At 41.1% G+C, this 15,273-nt stretch overlaps 1 protein-coding gene across 3 annotated transcripts in view; it reads right to left on the minus strand.

Moving 5' to 3' along the window:
- Positions 1 to 15,273, minus strand: part of LOC150080951 (uncharacterized) — a 233,556-nt gene that overhangs the window by 135,951 nt on the left and 82,332 nt on the right. For all 3 annotated transcript variants that reach the window (XM_090382126.1, XM_090382125.1, XM_090382128.1), the window contains exon 4: positions 7,903 to 8,066. In XM_090382126.1, coding sequence (XP_090238252.1) covers positions 7,903 to 8,066 — 164 coding nt within the window. The remainder of the gene's footprint in view (positions 1 to 7,902; positions 8,067 to 15,273) is intronic.

A 15,273-nucleotide genomic window follows, 5' to 3' on the forward strand; every position in this document is an offset into this window, starting at 1 on the left:
CAAAGGAACTAGTTATTGCTGGTGACTATTGTCAGGGAGATGGGGATTATATACTATGCAAGAAGGATAGGTGGAACAGGACCAGGGTATGTCTGCTAGGGGCAAAAGTTGTAGACATTGTAGAGCAGATATCATCTTTTAAGGACACAAAAAGTGATATTGTTGTACACATTGTAACTAATGACATTAAGAGCAAGAGAACTGCAGATTTACTCAACAAGTACAGGTCAATGTTGAAAAAAAAGTCGCAAGTTAGGGTTGAATGTGAAAGTGTCTGCAATTCTGCCCAGACACAATAGGAGGGAGTATATGTTGAGAACATATACTAATAAAGAGCCTTGTCGATCAATTTGGCCCTGGAGAGATTGTGCAAGGCTCAGGGAATAGAATTTTTTTCAGCCTTGTCAGTGCTTATTGACAGGAGAGACTGCTTCTACAGGGATTGGGTACACTTAAATAGAAAGGGTGCAAGAATATTTGCTGATGCTATCAAGGCAGTGTTAGGTGGGTTGGAAAACTGCTAGCTTGGGGGGGGGGGGGAACAGACTAATAGGTTAATAGTGGCTGCAGACAGAGGAAGGCAAGTGATTCTTGTGCTGCTTCTATCAGAATGAGAAGCAACCTGAAAGTCATAGTGGAACAAGTAATTACATGGATTGTGTTAGGGCAACTAAGAGTAGGAACAGGTGCATGTATATTATCATTATATAATATCGGTGTAAATACACCATAGTTAACCCAAAGATTTGAGCTACGATTGTAGCGTAGAAGGCTTCGTTTTCATTGTATCTCATAATGTGGTTGCCTTCACAACAAGATAGCTACTATTGAATTACTTCAAATAAATAACGCTTCTCTAGTAGAGAAGACTACTGTTATTTATTTTCATGTACACCAATGCTAGGAACAGTTAATAAATTTGATGAGCCTGAAGTGCTAGCCAAGACATCAAAGGCAGATATTGTTGGGATATCAGAGACGTGGTGTCACACAGATATAAGCAGTGCAGAATTGGAATTTGGGGAGTACAATGTGTACAGAAAGGATAGACAGAACAGGAAGGGAGGATGGGTTGTGCTGTTAGTAAGAAACACAAAATCTAAGGAAATGCATTCAATTGATATTGGTGGACAATGCAATGTTCAGTCTGTTTGGTGTGACATAAGCACTGGGAAAGGAAAAATAAGAGTAGGTATGTGTAATAGGCCTAATGAATCTGATGAGTATAATGAGCAATTGTGCAGAGAAATAGAGTGGGCCAGTAAATCAGAATGTCTTATTATGGGGGATTTTAACCTTCCAGGTATTGACTAGAACTTGTGGATTGGTCACTTGTACACTAGCAAGACTTTTGTAGATTTACTGGATGACTATTTACGAAAACTTTTTTATTTTTGTTGCTCAGAGCAAAACTGTAAATACAACTAATGAGCTTTCGGCTGGGAGGCAGCCTTCTTCAGATTGAATACATGAATGGCAGTTGGAATAGAGATGTGCACTGCCAGGATGGTGCGTGAGGCGCGTGGTTAATTGTTTGATGCTTGTGGCTGTGACATATCGTGGTGACGTGGCCAGCGTTTGTCTATGGATAGAATTACTGCCTCTGTGATGGGGTTAACTTGGCAACCACTGTTCCTGTTCAAGGAGGCATCCGAGCATTTTATATTTAACGATTCCAACCAGGTGCGCTTTAGGTAATGGTGGGACCTGTCCACAACCACGACATCGCAGTGTGGGTCGATGTCGTGGCGGGTTGTCCAGACATGCTCGGCGATAGCTGAGTGTTCTATATCTGCCAAGCGGATCGCCCTTTTATGTCCTGAGAGACGTTTCTCGAGTCGACGTCCAGTCTCTCCAAAGTAGCAGCTGGTGCAGTCACGGCAAGAGATGCGGTAGACCAAACCGCTCTGTAGAAGAGTGGGGACGGGTGTTTTTACGTTGGAGATAAGAGAACGCAGTTTCTTGCCTGGGAGCTGGATGCACTTTATCCCATATGATTTTAGAATTCTACCGATCTGTTGTGACAGGTTGGGGTAGTATGGGATAAATGCCCTCGTGGATGACTCGTCCCTGTTGGCGTTGCTGTTGGTCGTCACGTTGTCGCGTGCCTCTAGATCACACCTGTCAAGGACGTCGATGGGATAGTCACACCTCGTAAGGTCTACTTTGACTCTGGTGATCTCTTTGCGTCTTTCATCTGCGGAGCTGGAGTGTGTCCAGGCGCGAGTTAGCAAGGTTCGGGCAGTGGAGAGGAGGTGGCCCCGCATGTGTGCTGACTGGAAGTTGGTAAATTGGCCAGCACACATAGGTTTGCGATAAACTGCCGTCTTCAAGCATGTGCCTTCGCGCCGGACAAGTGTATCTAGGTATGGTATAGAGTTGTTTGACTCCAGCTCAATCGTAAACTTTATGAAGGGCGATAGTGAGTTGAGGTGGGTTAGGAGTCGTTGACCTGAGTCTCTAGGGATGACAACGAACACATCGTCTACATAGTGACACCAAAAGGCGATGTGATCTGTCGCGTGTGTAAACGCACGTCCCTCTAACTCCTCCATCACGATGTTTGCTGTGACAGAGCTGACAGGGGAACCCATGGCTGTGCCCCCCCCTGTCAGCTCTGTCACAGCAAACATCGTGATGGAGGAGTTAGAGGGACGTGCGTTTACACACGCGACAGATCACATCGCCTTTTGGTGTCACTATGTAGACGATGTGTTCGTTGTCATCCCTAGAGACTCAGGTCAACGACTCCTAACCCACCTCAACTCACTATCGCCCTTCATAAAGTTTACGATTGAGCTGGAGTCGAACAACTCTATACCATACCTAGATACACTTGTCCGGCGCGAAGGCACATGCTTGAAGACGGCAGTTTATCGCAAACCTATGTGTGCTGGCCAATTTACCAACTTCCAGTCAGCACACATGCGGGGCCACCTCCTCTCCACTGCCCGAACCTTGCTAACTCGCGCCTGGACACACTCCAGCTCCGCAGATGAAAGACGCAAAGAGATCACCAGAGTCAAAGTAGACCTTACGAGGTGTGGCTATCCCATCGACGTCCTTGACAGGTGTGATCTAGAGGCACGCGACAACGTGACGACCAACAGCAACGCCAACAGGGACGAGTCATCCACGAGGGCATTTATCCCATACTACCCCAACCTGTCACAACAGATCGGTAAAATTCTAAAATCATATGGGATAAAGTGCATCCAGCTCCCAGGCAAGAAACTGCGTTCTCTTATCTCCAACGTAAAAACACCCGTCCCCACTCTTCTACAGAGCGGTTTGGTCTACCGCATCTCTTGCCGTGACTGCACCAGCTGCTACTTTGGAGAGACTGGACGTCGACTCGAGAAACGTCTCTCAGAACATAAAAGGACGATCCGCTTGGCAGATATAGAACACTTAGCTATCGCCGAGCATGTCTGGACAACCCGCCACGACATCGACCCACACCGCGATGTCGTGGTTGTGGACAGGTCCCACCATTACCTAAAGCGCACCTGGTTGGAATCGTTAAATATAAAATGCTCGGATGCCTCCTTGAACAGGAACAGTGGTTGCCAAGTTAACCCCATCACAGAGGCAGTAATTCTATCCATAGACAAACGCTGGCCACGTCACCACGATATGTCACAGCCACAAGCATCAAACAATTAACCACGCGCCTCACGCACCATCCTGGCAGTGCACATCTCTATTCCAACTGCCATTCATGTATTCAATCTGAAGAAGGCTGCCTCCCAGCCGAAAGCTCATTAGTTGTATTTACAGTTTTGCTCTGAGCAACAAAAATAAAAAAGTTTTCGTAATGAATCCAGAGCACGTAGGCCTTTTTTACTATGGATGACTATTTTCTACAGCATAATGTTCGAGAGGCAACCAGAGGGAGCAATACTCTTGATCTGATTATCAGCAGTGATTATTCATGAATTAAGAATCTGCAGATAAAGAAACCAATAGGTGGCAGCGATCACAGTGCACTGATGTAGTATTTAATTAAAAGATGTAGCTACCATCAAGGCTAAATGGAAGAGCTTTTGCTTTCGTAAAGGTTACTACAGGGGTCTCAGACAGTTTTTAAATTCTGTACAGTGCGATCAACTGATGATGTTACCAATGTTGAATTCTAAATGGGAAGCTTTCAGGGGCTTAATTTTGGAGGCTGCTAGGCTTTTAATTCCAACTAAGAAATACTGTTCAGGGTTTAGGCCTAAATGGACGTCAGATGAATTAATGAGGCTCATGGCAGAGAAGAAAAATGTATGGGATGCATATATATATCAGGTGATACAGAAGCCTATGACACATATAAACTAGTCTGTAATCAAGTCACAAAGGAGGTTAGGCAGGTGAAGGCAGAATATGAGAAATCTTTGGCAAAGGATGCAAAGAAAAACAGCAAAGAGTTCTTTACTTATGTAAACTCTAGAAGGAAAGGGATAATCAGATTGGTCCACTTAACATAGATGTGTTGACTATTGATGATCACGCTCAGGTAGCTGATAAACTGAACAAGTATTTTGCATCTATATTCACACATGAGGAGTTATTCAATGAGGGGAGTGCCAGAAGTTTATCAAACTCTAACAGGAAGCTAAGAGATTTCGTAATAACTGAGCAAAGTGAAGGGAAAATTGTTAAAGTTAAACATAAAAAAGGCATCTGGGGTGGATGGGATCTATCCAGTTATATTAAAGGAGGCAGCAAAGGAAGTAAGCAAACCCTTAGCCATAATTATGAGAGCTTCCTTGGACTCAGAGGAGGTCCCCATGGACTGGAGGTGTGCAAATGTATTACCAATTCACAAAGGGGGGGGGACTCAAAAGGTGACACAAATAGCTACACCCCTGTTAGTTTAACTCATGTTCCTGGGAAAATAATGGAATCACTGGTTAAAGAAGCATTGCAGGATCATCTAGACAAGATTGCAGTAATAGTTAAGACACAGCATGGGTTTGTTAAAGGGAGGTCTTGTCTGACCAATCTGATTGGATACTATGATGTGGTCACAAAGGAATGGAATACCAAAAATTATTTTGATATCATATACTTGGATTTTGGGAAAGCTTCTGATACTGTTGCACAAGGAAGACTGCTGTACAAATTGGAGAGGTATGGCATTAAGGGTAAGTTGCTACAATGGATAAAGGGATGGTTGAGTGGGAGACGACAGAGAGTGGTAATCAATGGACACTGCTCTTCGTGGACAAATGTTATTAGTGGAGTTCCCCAGGGTTCGGTGTTGGGCCCATTGTTGTTTTGTATATTTAGCAATGATATTGATGAAGGTATATCAGGTTTAATGTCCAAGTTTGCAGATGATACAAAAGTTGGCAGTGTTGTTAACAACAGTATGCTACTCCAACTGGATCTAGATAAGTCGGGCAAACGGGCTGAGAAGTGGCAACTGGAGTTTTACATTGACAAATGCAAAGTACTGCATGTCGGTAGCAATAACCAAAGAGAACTGTGTGGTACTACACTCAAGGAAGCGGAAAGTGAAAAAGACCTGGGGGTAATTGTGCAATCAAATATGAAGGTCGCTGTGCAGTGCAGATGGGCTGCCAGGGCAGGTCATGGAGTCTTGTCAATGATACATAGGAATTTTTCTAGCAGAGACAGGGAGGTAATTATTCTGTTATACAAGGGAATGGTCAGGCCACACCTAGAGTACTGTCTACAGGTCTGGAGGCCTTATTTTAGGAAGGATGTAAAGTTGCTAGAATTAGTACAAAGGGGTACTTTTACCAAGAAAGGCTTAATTTCTGCAAATTGCAGTGCCTGGAGAGTAGGCACCTGCGAGATGATCTGATTGAGGTGTATATGACCTTGAATGGGTTGAGCAAGCTAAATGCTGATGGGATTCTTCCCCTTGCTCAGATTAAGAACCTGAAGGGGGCACAGTTTCAAATTGAGGAGAAACAGTTGTAGAATAAAAGTGCAGAAGTTTGCATTAGGAAGTGGGTAGTTGATTTGTGGAACAGACTTTACAGACTTCCATCATTTGTGGTGGAAGTTGATAGCCTAAATAAATTTAAGGCTGAGCTGGACAGACATTTCGGAAAATGGGAGGACTTTTTTTGTTTTTTTGGATGATGCTGCATAAGCTTGCTTTCTTGCATCATATGCCTCTACTAATGCTAATTTACTGCACTTTTCTGTTTTTATCTTTAAAACTTATCTAGCGACCATAATAACACAAATCATTTATTAACCTAACTTTTTTTCCCTACTACTGGCGAAAATAGCAATACTAATATTAAATATCTATTTATCTTTTAGTAAACTTCTTTCTTCTATAATATGCTGAAAATGCAAGTATTATATAATTAAAAAAAAAAAAAAAAGAGGAACTTAATTCATCATCCTTATTTTGTAAGCATGATTTATACAGTGACATTAAAATTTCAGCATCCAGAAGGAATGATTAGAAGTATATGAAAATCAACATGCACAGAAGTTGCACAGAGGTATACAAATGATTAAAATATGGGATCAACTGGGCAGAAGCTTTGGCTGATATAAAAATGAACATAAAGATCATGAAGTTCAAAGCAACACATGTGATGCAGCTAATGGGCCTCTCTCTCATAGTAACTGACTGACTTCAAAGTGCAAGGAAATTCTAGACATTATGTTCAATACCGATATCAGCCAATTTGACAGGGATTGGATTATCAGCTTTTGAGAGGCTGGATAGCTGTTTCATCATATAGCAGAACATGTGAGCCATGACAATAGTAGTGCCCAGATGGTAGCAACAGTCACTGTGAGAAAGTATGACTGCTCATCGAATGGGTAATGGAGCATGACAGTGGTCTGTGGAATGGGAGGATTGTCTTATCCATTGACAGGTTTATACCATCTACAGCCATGCTGGCTACTGTTCAACAAGCTGATATCAGCTGGCTTTCAACCCCATCACCCATAAAACCAACTAGCAGAAAGGAAGGGGCCTGCCATGCATCGGAGCCATTGTGAAAATTACCCGTGACTGATGCCCACTGTCAACAGCATCTGGAATGGTGCTACACACAGCAAGCCACCTGGGATACAGAATGGTGACAAGTGGTCTTCATTGATGAATGAACCTGCTTCTGCCTGGGACCCAATCAATGATCACTGCTTATACATGTGGCCATGACTGGTGAATGCAATGATCATAGAGCCACTGCTGAAAATCATACTATATGCCCTGCTGGTGTTATGGTGTGGGGAGTAACCAGTTTTGATAGTTTGGTTGCTATGTCCCTGAGATTCCAAAACCCATTGCACTCCCCTTTCTTAATGGTGTGCCTGATGCTATTTTTCAGCAGGACATGCTCAGAGTGTCTTTCATGGTGTGGATATGCTATATTGACCAGCTAAGTCCCTGGATTTCTGCTCCCAGGAGCATGTATGGGCCACAATTGGATGCCAGCTACAGAGACATCTGCAGCAAGCACAGCCCACAGATGTTCTGTGGGACCTGGTGTAAAAGCTTTGTTGGGAAATACAGCAGGAGACTATTTGGCACCCATATGACATAATGCTGAGACACTTAACCCAATGTATTCCCAAGAGTGGTGGATTTACATCATAGTGACCTGTCCACATACACATTAGCATCTGCAACTGTTACGTGTGTTCCGTAACTCCTTGGCCATCATTGCTCTAAGTACCTTTTCTGTATTCCTGTTCCTTCAGGGTGTTGTAATTTCAATATCACAGAGTGTACAATAAATTGATTTTCATTATTTCATTTGATTGGGTAGTTACAGCAAATTGTCTATAACCATTATATTTCATTTAAATATAATTACATAGAAAGAAAATTCAGGTCAATTTCTGCCTAATATTTAATCTAAGCAAGCAATATAAGAAATTATTTTTAAAGTGATTCAAAACTCAAACCTGACAGCAGCAGCCATTTCTTCAGCAGCTTCTTTTTTATTACCCAAAAGAAAATTTAGATCTATGCCGGAACAGAAGAAGCTTCCGCTACTATTAATTAACAAAGCCCTACAGTTAGTATCCTTCTTTGCAGAATGAAGAGCTTCTCTTATTTCCTTCATAGCCTAATAATGATTTTTTAAGAAATAAAGGATATGCAAAAGTGGAAAATCTCAGTTTGAATAGTAAAGTCATCATATTTTTAAAGGATCTAATGGCAAACAACACAACTTCAGATGCAAAAAGAAACTACACTGTTCCTTAATAACTTGTATTATTTTTTTAACTAATAATGTGAAATTGCCTGTGATTTTTGTAATCCACGAATAATACATGATTCTTACTGCCATTTTAAGGTAATGGGTTTTCTGTATCTCTTTGAACAGAAAGAAGTAATTTACCTTCAAGTTAGAGGTGCTAATTTGAAGGTAAATTACTCAGCCCTCTCTTAGTTATGATTTAAGTTGCAGTCATTATCACTTAATTTGTGAAAACCTGTGTCTGTTGTAAATGAGTATGCATAATAATGTAACCATTAAAATGGGAAAAATTGTCATTGTTTGGAATGGACTTGTTAAGTGTGGTATTAAGTGCAATATGTTTAATAAAACTACTGACCAGAGCAAAGCAACAGTTTCATTTGTGTTACTTCTGTGCTCTTGCTATCACAGCTTTTATGAATTATAATTTTTAATAAATTTTAATAAATTTTTATAATAACCATTATAAATTTCCTCATGCTAAATTATAACATGTATAGCACAACTACCACCACAACAACAACCCATACTTATCAACCTGTGAGTTGACAACTGTGGGTTGTTCTTGGGAGGATTTGATCCACTGACTATTTTTGTCACAAGGTTTAATCTGGTTTAATCCAGCATGGCAAGATTAAGCAGATGAGCAGAATCTTAAATGGCTGAAAATTTCAGAGTAAATCAGGGGATGGAGCAGCCACCACCTGCTATTTCCACTTGAGACTGCCTGAAAAGGTTTTTAAGAAATCCTCTAGTCCAATTGGATATTCTCTCCAAGTGGAGAGATTATCCAATTGTCTCTCCAATTCTCTCCAAGTGGAGAATTCACTATATGGTCATGAAGGGCAAGTATCTGTGAGGCACCATTAATTTTAAAACTGAGTTGCATCAATATAGATACAAGTCTGCTGACAGTTCAGGGTAGACACACATAAAATACTAGAGTGGTTTTTTCTATTTTTCTTTGAACTCTATTGAATGTCTGAGTTAGCATAAATGATTCTTTGTGTTTCTCTCTTTCCACAAGCACTGATTCGTCTCTCTCTCTCTCTCTCTCTCTCTCTCTCTCTCTCCTTCAACAACCAATGGAAGCAACTTATTCTAATGATTAACAACTTAATGGCAACAGGATAATGTTCTACAATCCAGTCCATAAATGTCACACTATATTTGAATTTTAATTCCTCCTGGTTGGGTCACTTGATACTATGAAAATTCCCTTCATTCATTTTACTACTCAAAATGAATGAAAGGAAAATTTACCCCTCAAAGCCTTATAAATTTCAAGTTATCAAGCTCTGAAGCCCACATACTCAAAAGTCTCTCCTCACAGGGGCCCTTTTCATAATGATCTTATGTGCAATGCCTGTTTTTGGACCCTCTCAAGAAGCTTTGTCTTTTTTTCAATTTAGCATCCATATCCACACACGGTATATTTCACAATTATCTTTTAAGTGGAATTAAGATATCCACTATCTCTACAGGTGATTTTTCAACAATCCATCAATAGTACAATACTGGCCTCAATTGCCACTTGTTTGCACTGCACTGAGAATTAAGTTTGCCTGCAGTGTATTCCAGAAATTGCTTTCTTCCACTAACCATTTTGAATCCAATCTTTCCAAGTATAAAAACCACAAATAATTAATATATAAATTATTTTGGGGTTATTATTTCCCAAATATAAAACCTTTTTATTAATTGATAATGCGACCAAATAATATTTATCCATTTTTAAGAAATTACATAAATTAACACACTTTTCCATGTGTTAAGATTTAAATTAGATTACATAATACATTTAGGGCAATAGCCTCAGGTTACGTATAAGTTAACTAGCATATAAGTTATCATTGCAACACCAGGGTACCTGCCCATCCACCCACCGATGAGAAGCCAGTAAGCTTCGAAACGGTGACATATGGGTGGATGTCTGCCAAGAATAAGTAACAGTATTGGAAATTGGAAAACAGGCCTTGAGCTTCAGATTGCATATCACAAACTTTCTAGGGACAATCTACAACTCGGAAATTTTGTTTTGGCTGGTGCAGCATAGACCTCAGGCTTCCTTGCACCATATGGATAATAATAATAATTTTATTCATCCTTCACAAATTTCCATAATTTCAGCTAGAAGACAAGATACAATGGATTTATTATAACTGAAGTAAGAAAACTCTTAAAAACAGCGTTGATTGATGTACGAACAATACCAGACTATTCAACAAATGGCTACAATCAAATGGATAATTAGACAAATGACTTGGATTTTACTAACTTCTTCCAAATGTTGATTCGGTAGGGTAAGTAGCGGACACGAGCCTAAAACATTACATCGTTCATACTAAATATTTCGGACTGAAGTATGAAACTAATGTCACTAACGTAGATTCGGTAGACTAAATAGCAGGTATGAGCATAAAACTTTACATCGTTCATGACTTTGGTTCTAGCTTTGTTCGATTTTTAAAATACGTTTTCACATAAAACATCTTTTGTGCATACAGGTTACACACATGCAATTTTTATTTATTTATTTTTTTTGGCTGGTGCTATATGAGTTTGCTTTCTTGCATCATATGCCTCTACTAATGCTAAGTTCTTATGTGATCCAAGGCTAACTCTATAGCATGCAGCTCAGCAGTGTATACAAACATAAATACACACTGCAGCAGGGAGAATCTGCCAGCTATATAATAGTGTTCAGATTCTATATATGATCCCAACTTTGATCCGTCAGTGTAAAATGGAAAGAAGTCGGAATGTTCACAGCTCAGTGTGCTGAAATACAGCTACAGGTAGACAGACAATGGAATATCTGACTTTACCCAGTTCTTAAGGGCAAAATCGCAAGCCAGAATGTAAGCACGACAAGGCGGAAGGGGCTGCTTTGGTGATTGAACAACCTTTTCTACCCTGATGTTAAGCTCTGAGTAGCTCTTGTACATAAATACTGAAAGACAGTATGATAGGTATTGTACAAAATTTCCCAATGTAGCTTGTAAACGGACGTCCATGCAGAATGGTCAGCAGGGATTTCAGTTTTAAGACATACTTTAGCGATAACTGCTTAGGTCAAAACAATAATAGTGATTTGTTTGCTTCCACATAAAGGATATGTTCAAATGCTACAGTAGCATTTGAGAAGCAATATGGATAGGCTGATGACAGACAGGGACCAGCTATCAAAGTATGCTGTTTTTGACTGAAGCATATAATTGGGACCCATAATCTAGGTTAGATCGTACAAGTGCTTGGCTGATGCATAGTAAGGTGTGTTGGTGTAAATTGCAACACAGAGAGGAGAGAGAAAAGTAACGAATGGGCCTGGTGTACTGGGGTCCATGGTTTTTTTAATAACATACACGTATAAGTTATAAATCCAGTTTAATGTAAGAATACAAATATATACTAACAGTAGCTTTCGAGATGCGTGTCTCTTCATCAACTGACATTTAAATACAAAATACAACGGTTAAGTGCAATGAGCTGAGTGAGGCACGTTACTCATGCGTCATTGTTGTTGCACGGACGTGCGCTGCTTTCTACTCCACTGATCAACTAGTGTTAAAATGGTTGTCGCTAGGATGGGGTGTAGACGTATGCCTTTTTGGCGATTTATTGCCTTTGGATTGTTTACTATGTTGAGTGACTAGCCATAGGAGGTGGCGAAAGTGTCGTGAGTGGTCTACTATTTCAAAGTCATGTTTGGGGTCAAGTTCGTGGTTGGTGGTGCAAAAATGTTCCGCGACCACGGACTGGTCAGTTTCGGCAAGCCGGATTGCTCTGTCGTGTTCCGTAAGGCGATCTTGGAGACGCCTTGATGTTTCTCCTATGTAGCAACTGTTACAGTCTCTACAGGTGATGCGATATACTACATTGCTACGTAAGACAAGTGTGACAGGGGTCTTCACACTGGAGACAAGTGAACGTAGTTCCTGCAGGGTAAATGCACACATTTGATGTTGTAATTTCTAAGGACTTTCGAGATCCGTCCTCACACGCCTGGATAATAGGGAATGTAGGTGGACGATATACCGACTTGGTTCGGTGGTCTTCGGTTGGATGTGAGTTCTTCTGCCTGTAATAGGCATCTGCTTAGCACATGGGATGGATAACCACATTTGGTTAGGTCCACCTTGACACGGGAGATCTCGTTACACCTAATTGTATCAGTGCTGGAATGGCTCCAAGCCCTGGAGAATAGGGTGCGGGCAGTGCTATTGAGATGGCTTGGTGCGTGGCCGGATCTGTAGTTAGTGAATTGACTGCACCACATAGGTTTGCGGTATACTGAAGTCTCTAGATGTGGGCCTAAGCGATGCACTAGGACGTCCAGGAACGGGAGCGTACCGTTCACCTCTGACTCTATAGTAAACTTGATGAAATTAGATAGGGAGTTGAGGTATTCCAGTAGTGCTGTTTCAGAGCCACATGGTATTATAGTAAAAATATCGTCAACGTATCTACACCATGTTGTAATAGGTGTAGGTGGGTTCCGGTGTATCTGCTCCTCCAGATCTTCCATGGCGATGTTGGCTACTACGGAACTAACAGGGGCACCCATAGCAGTGCCATGTACCTGCTGGTAGACTGAATCCTCAAAAGTGAAGATGCTGCTTGATAAGCATAGGTTGAAGGCGGTACAGATGTCATCAGTGGATAGTGATGTCCTGGATTGGAGGCTTAAGTCGTTCTCGAGGAGCCTTCTGGTGCAGTGCACAGCCTGTTGGACGGGAATTGAAGTGAATAAAGAAATCACATCAAATGATGCCATGACAGGGTTGTCAGGGATTGAAAGGTCCTTAATGAGGTGGATGAATTCACTGCTATTTTTAACGGTGTGCGAGGTATTACCTATAAGAGGTGAGAGGAGGCGCGCGATATGCTTGGACAGTTCATACGTTAGGGCACTGCAGCACGACACTATTGGTCTGAGGGGAATTTGTGGATTTTTGGTAATCCATAGAATTGCGGTAGTTGGCAGCCAGTAGCACGTAGAAGACGTTGAGTTGTAGTCGAGATCTTCTTATCTTTTAACCATGTATGGACGAGTTTATTGACATGTGTCTCTAGACGTTTCAAGACCTTAATGGGTGGATCAGATAGAGGTTCATATACGTTTGGGTCTAGTAGTAGGGTCAGGGCTTTCTCTCGGTAGGTTGATATCGGTCTAACACAACGGTCCGGAGCCCTTTATCCGCAGGAAGTACGACGATGGAGTTGTCTTTTCTTATAGATGATAGGGCGGCATGTTGACGATGGTTAAGGTTTGAGTAAGTTCAAAAAATAGATAAAAAATCAATAAATCGCCAAAAAGGCATACATCTACGCCCCACCCTAGAGACAACCGTTTTAACGCTAGAAGATCAGTGGAGTAGAAAGCAGCGCACGTCCGTGCAACAACAATGACGCATGATTAACGTGCCTCACTCAGCTCATTGCACTTATCCGTTGTATTTTGTATTTAAATGTCAGTTGATGAAGAGACACGCGTCTCGAAAGCTACTGTTAGCACAGTGAAACTTCTCCTAACGGACGCCTCTTGTTAACGGACATCTCTCTACAACGGACATTTTCAAATTCCCCAACTCACCTCCATTGGTTTTTAACGTGTTTGCAGCTTCTGTCTAGCGGACATTCTCTGTAACGGACGCGGACAGGCAATCTGCACTGTTTCGTTTAGATTAGCACTTAATTTGATCTCCCCATAACGGACAGTGGGCAAGCTCACGGCCCTTTTTCTAGGAACGTTTCTTCCACGTATTGCCTCAATCGTGTGTTTATTTTCTATTTCCGATTCTCTGAATTTTATCAAGGTTTACGTCGCGGTTCTAAACCCTTTTTCAAGAATTTTAAGGCACGTGTTAAACTTCTGATGAATTCGGTGTGTGCAGGGAGGGGGGGGAATATGGTCGGCCTTTCGTCTTTTCAGTTTCTGTTTTGTTCAGTGTCGTGTGAAGTGCACAATGTCTTCTCGTAAACATTTAACGTTAAAAGATAGTCGAACTCATTAATCTGTATGATCGGCAAAAAAATAGTGTTCGCAATCTCGCTGTAAAATTCAAAATCGGGAAGACGCAGGTAAGCGACATCCTAAAGGAAAAAAATGAACTGCTCAAACAATTTTGGCAACACGTAAATGATCAGGTTCAAAATCATTCCCGAAAACTTTTGTACTTCAAATTTGTCGCGCACGTGCTAAAAAAATCCCCATTAATGGGCCTATTATTAGGGAAAAGGTTTTGGAGGTTGCGAAATCTATGGGAGTAAATGAGTTCAAAGATTCTGTGGGATGGCTAGACAAGTTCAAAACTCGGCATAAAATTTCTTGGAAAACCGTAAGTGGTGAAGGTGGATCTGTTGATACTGGGGTTGTAACAGAGTGGACCGTCAAATTGGAAGATTTATGTCGTGATTTTGAAGCTAAGGATATTTACAACTGTGACGAAACAGGGCTGTTTTTTTAAAGCTCTTCCTGAAAACACAATGAGTCTAAAAAACGAAAAGTGCCAGGGCGGAAAAATTTCTAAGGAACGCTTGACTGTACTATTGTGTACAAATATGCTGGGAGACTTTGAACAACCTCTTGTTATAGGAAACCCACAAAATCCTCGTTGTTTCAAGGGCATAAAGTTGAATCTTTTGGATGTTGACTGGAAGTCTAATAAAAAAGCGTGGATGACACGAGATATCATGAGCGAATGGATAAGTCACTTTAACCAAAACATGATTCGTCAAAACAGAAAAATTATTCTTTTCATGGATAATGCTGCATCTCACCCGCACATTGAATTGTCCAACATTCAAATCATTTTTCTGCCACCAAACACATCTGCAGAGTGTCAGCCCTTGGATCAAGGGATAATAAAAAATTTTAAACTTCACTACAGAAAACGTGTTTTAAGACATCTCATTGCAAACATGAACGATGTAACATGTGCGAGTGACCTTGCAAAGAAAATCAGCATCCTAGATGCGATTCAATGGATTTCCTCTTCAGTAAACGCAATTAGAAAACAAACTGTCGTGAACTGTTTTGTAAAGTCTGGCTTCTCAAACGCAAAAATTG

This window comes from Mastigoproctus giganteus, chromosome 9 (assembly GCF_048544385.1).
Source record: "Mastigoproctus giganteus isolate SK-2022 chromosome 9, ASM4854438v1, whole genome shotgun sequence".
In the NCBI taxonomy this organism is placed as follows: Eukaryota; Metazoa; Arthropoda; class Arachnida; order Uropygi; family Thelyphonidae; genus Mastigoproctus; species Mastigoproctus giganteus.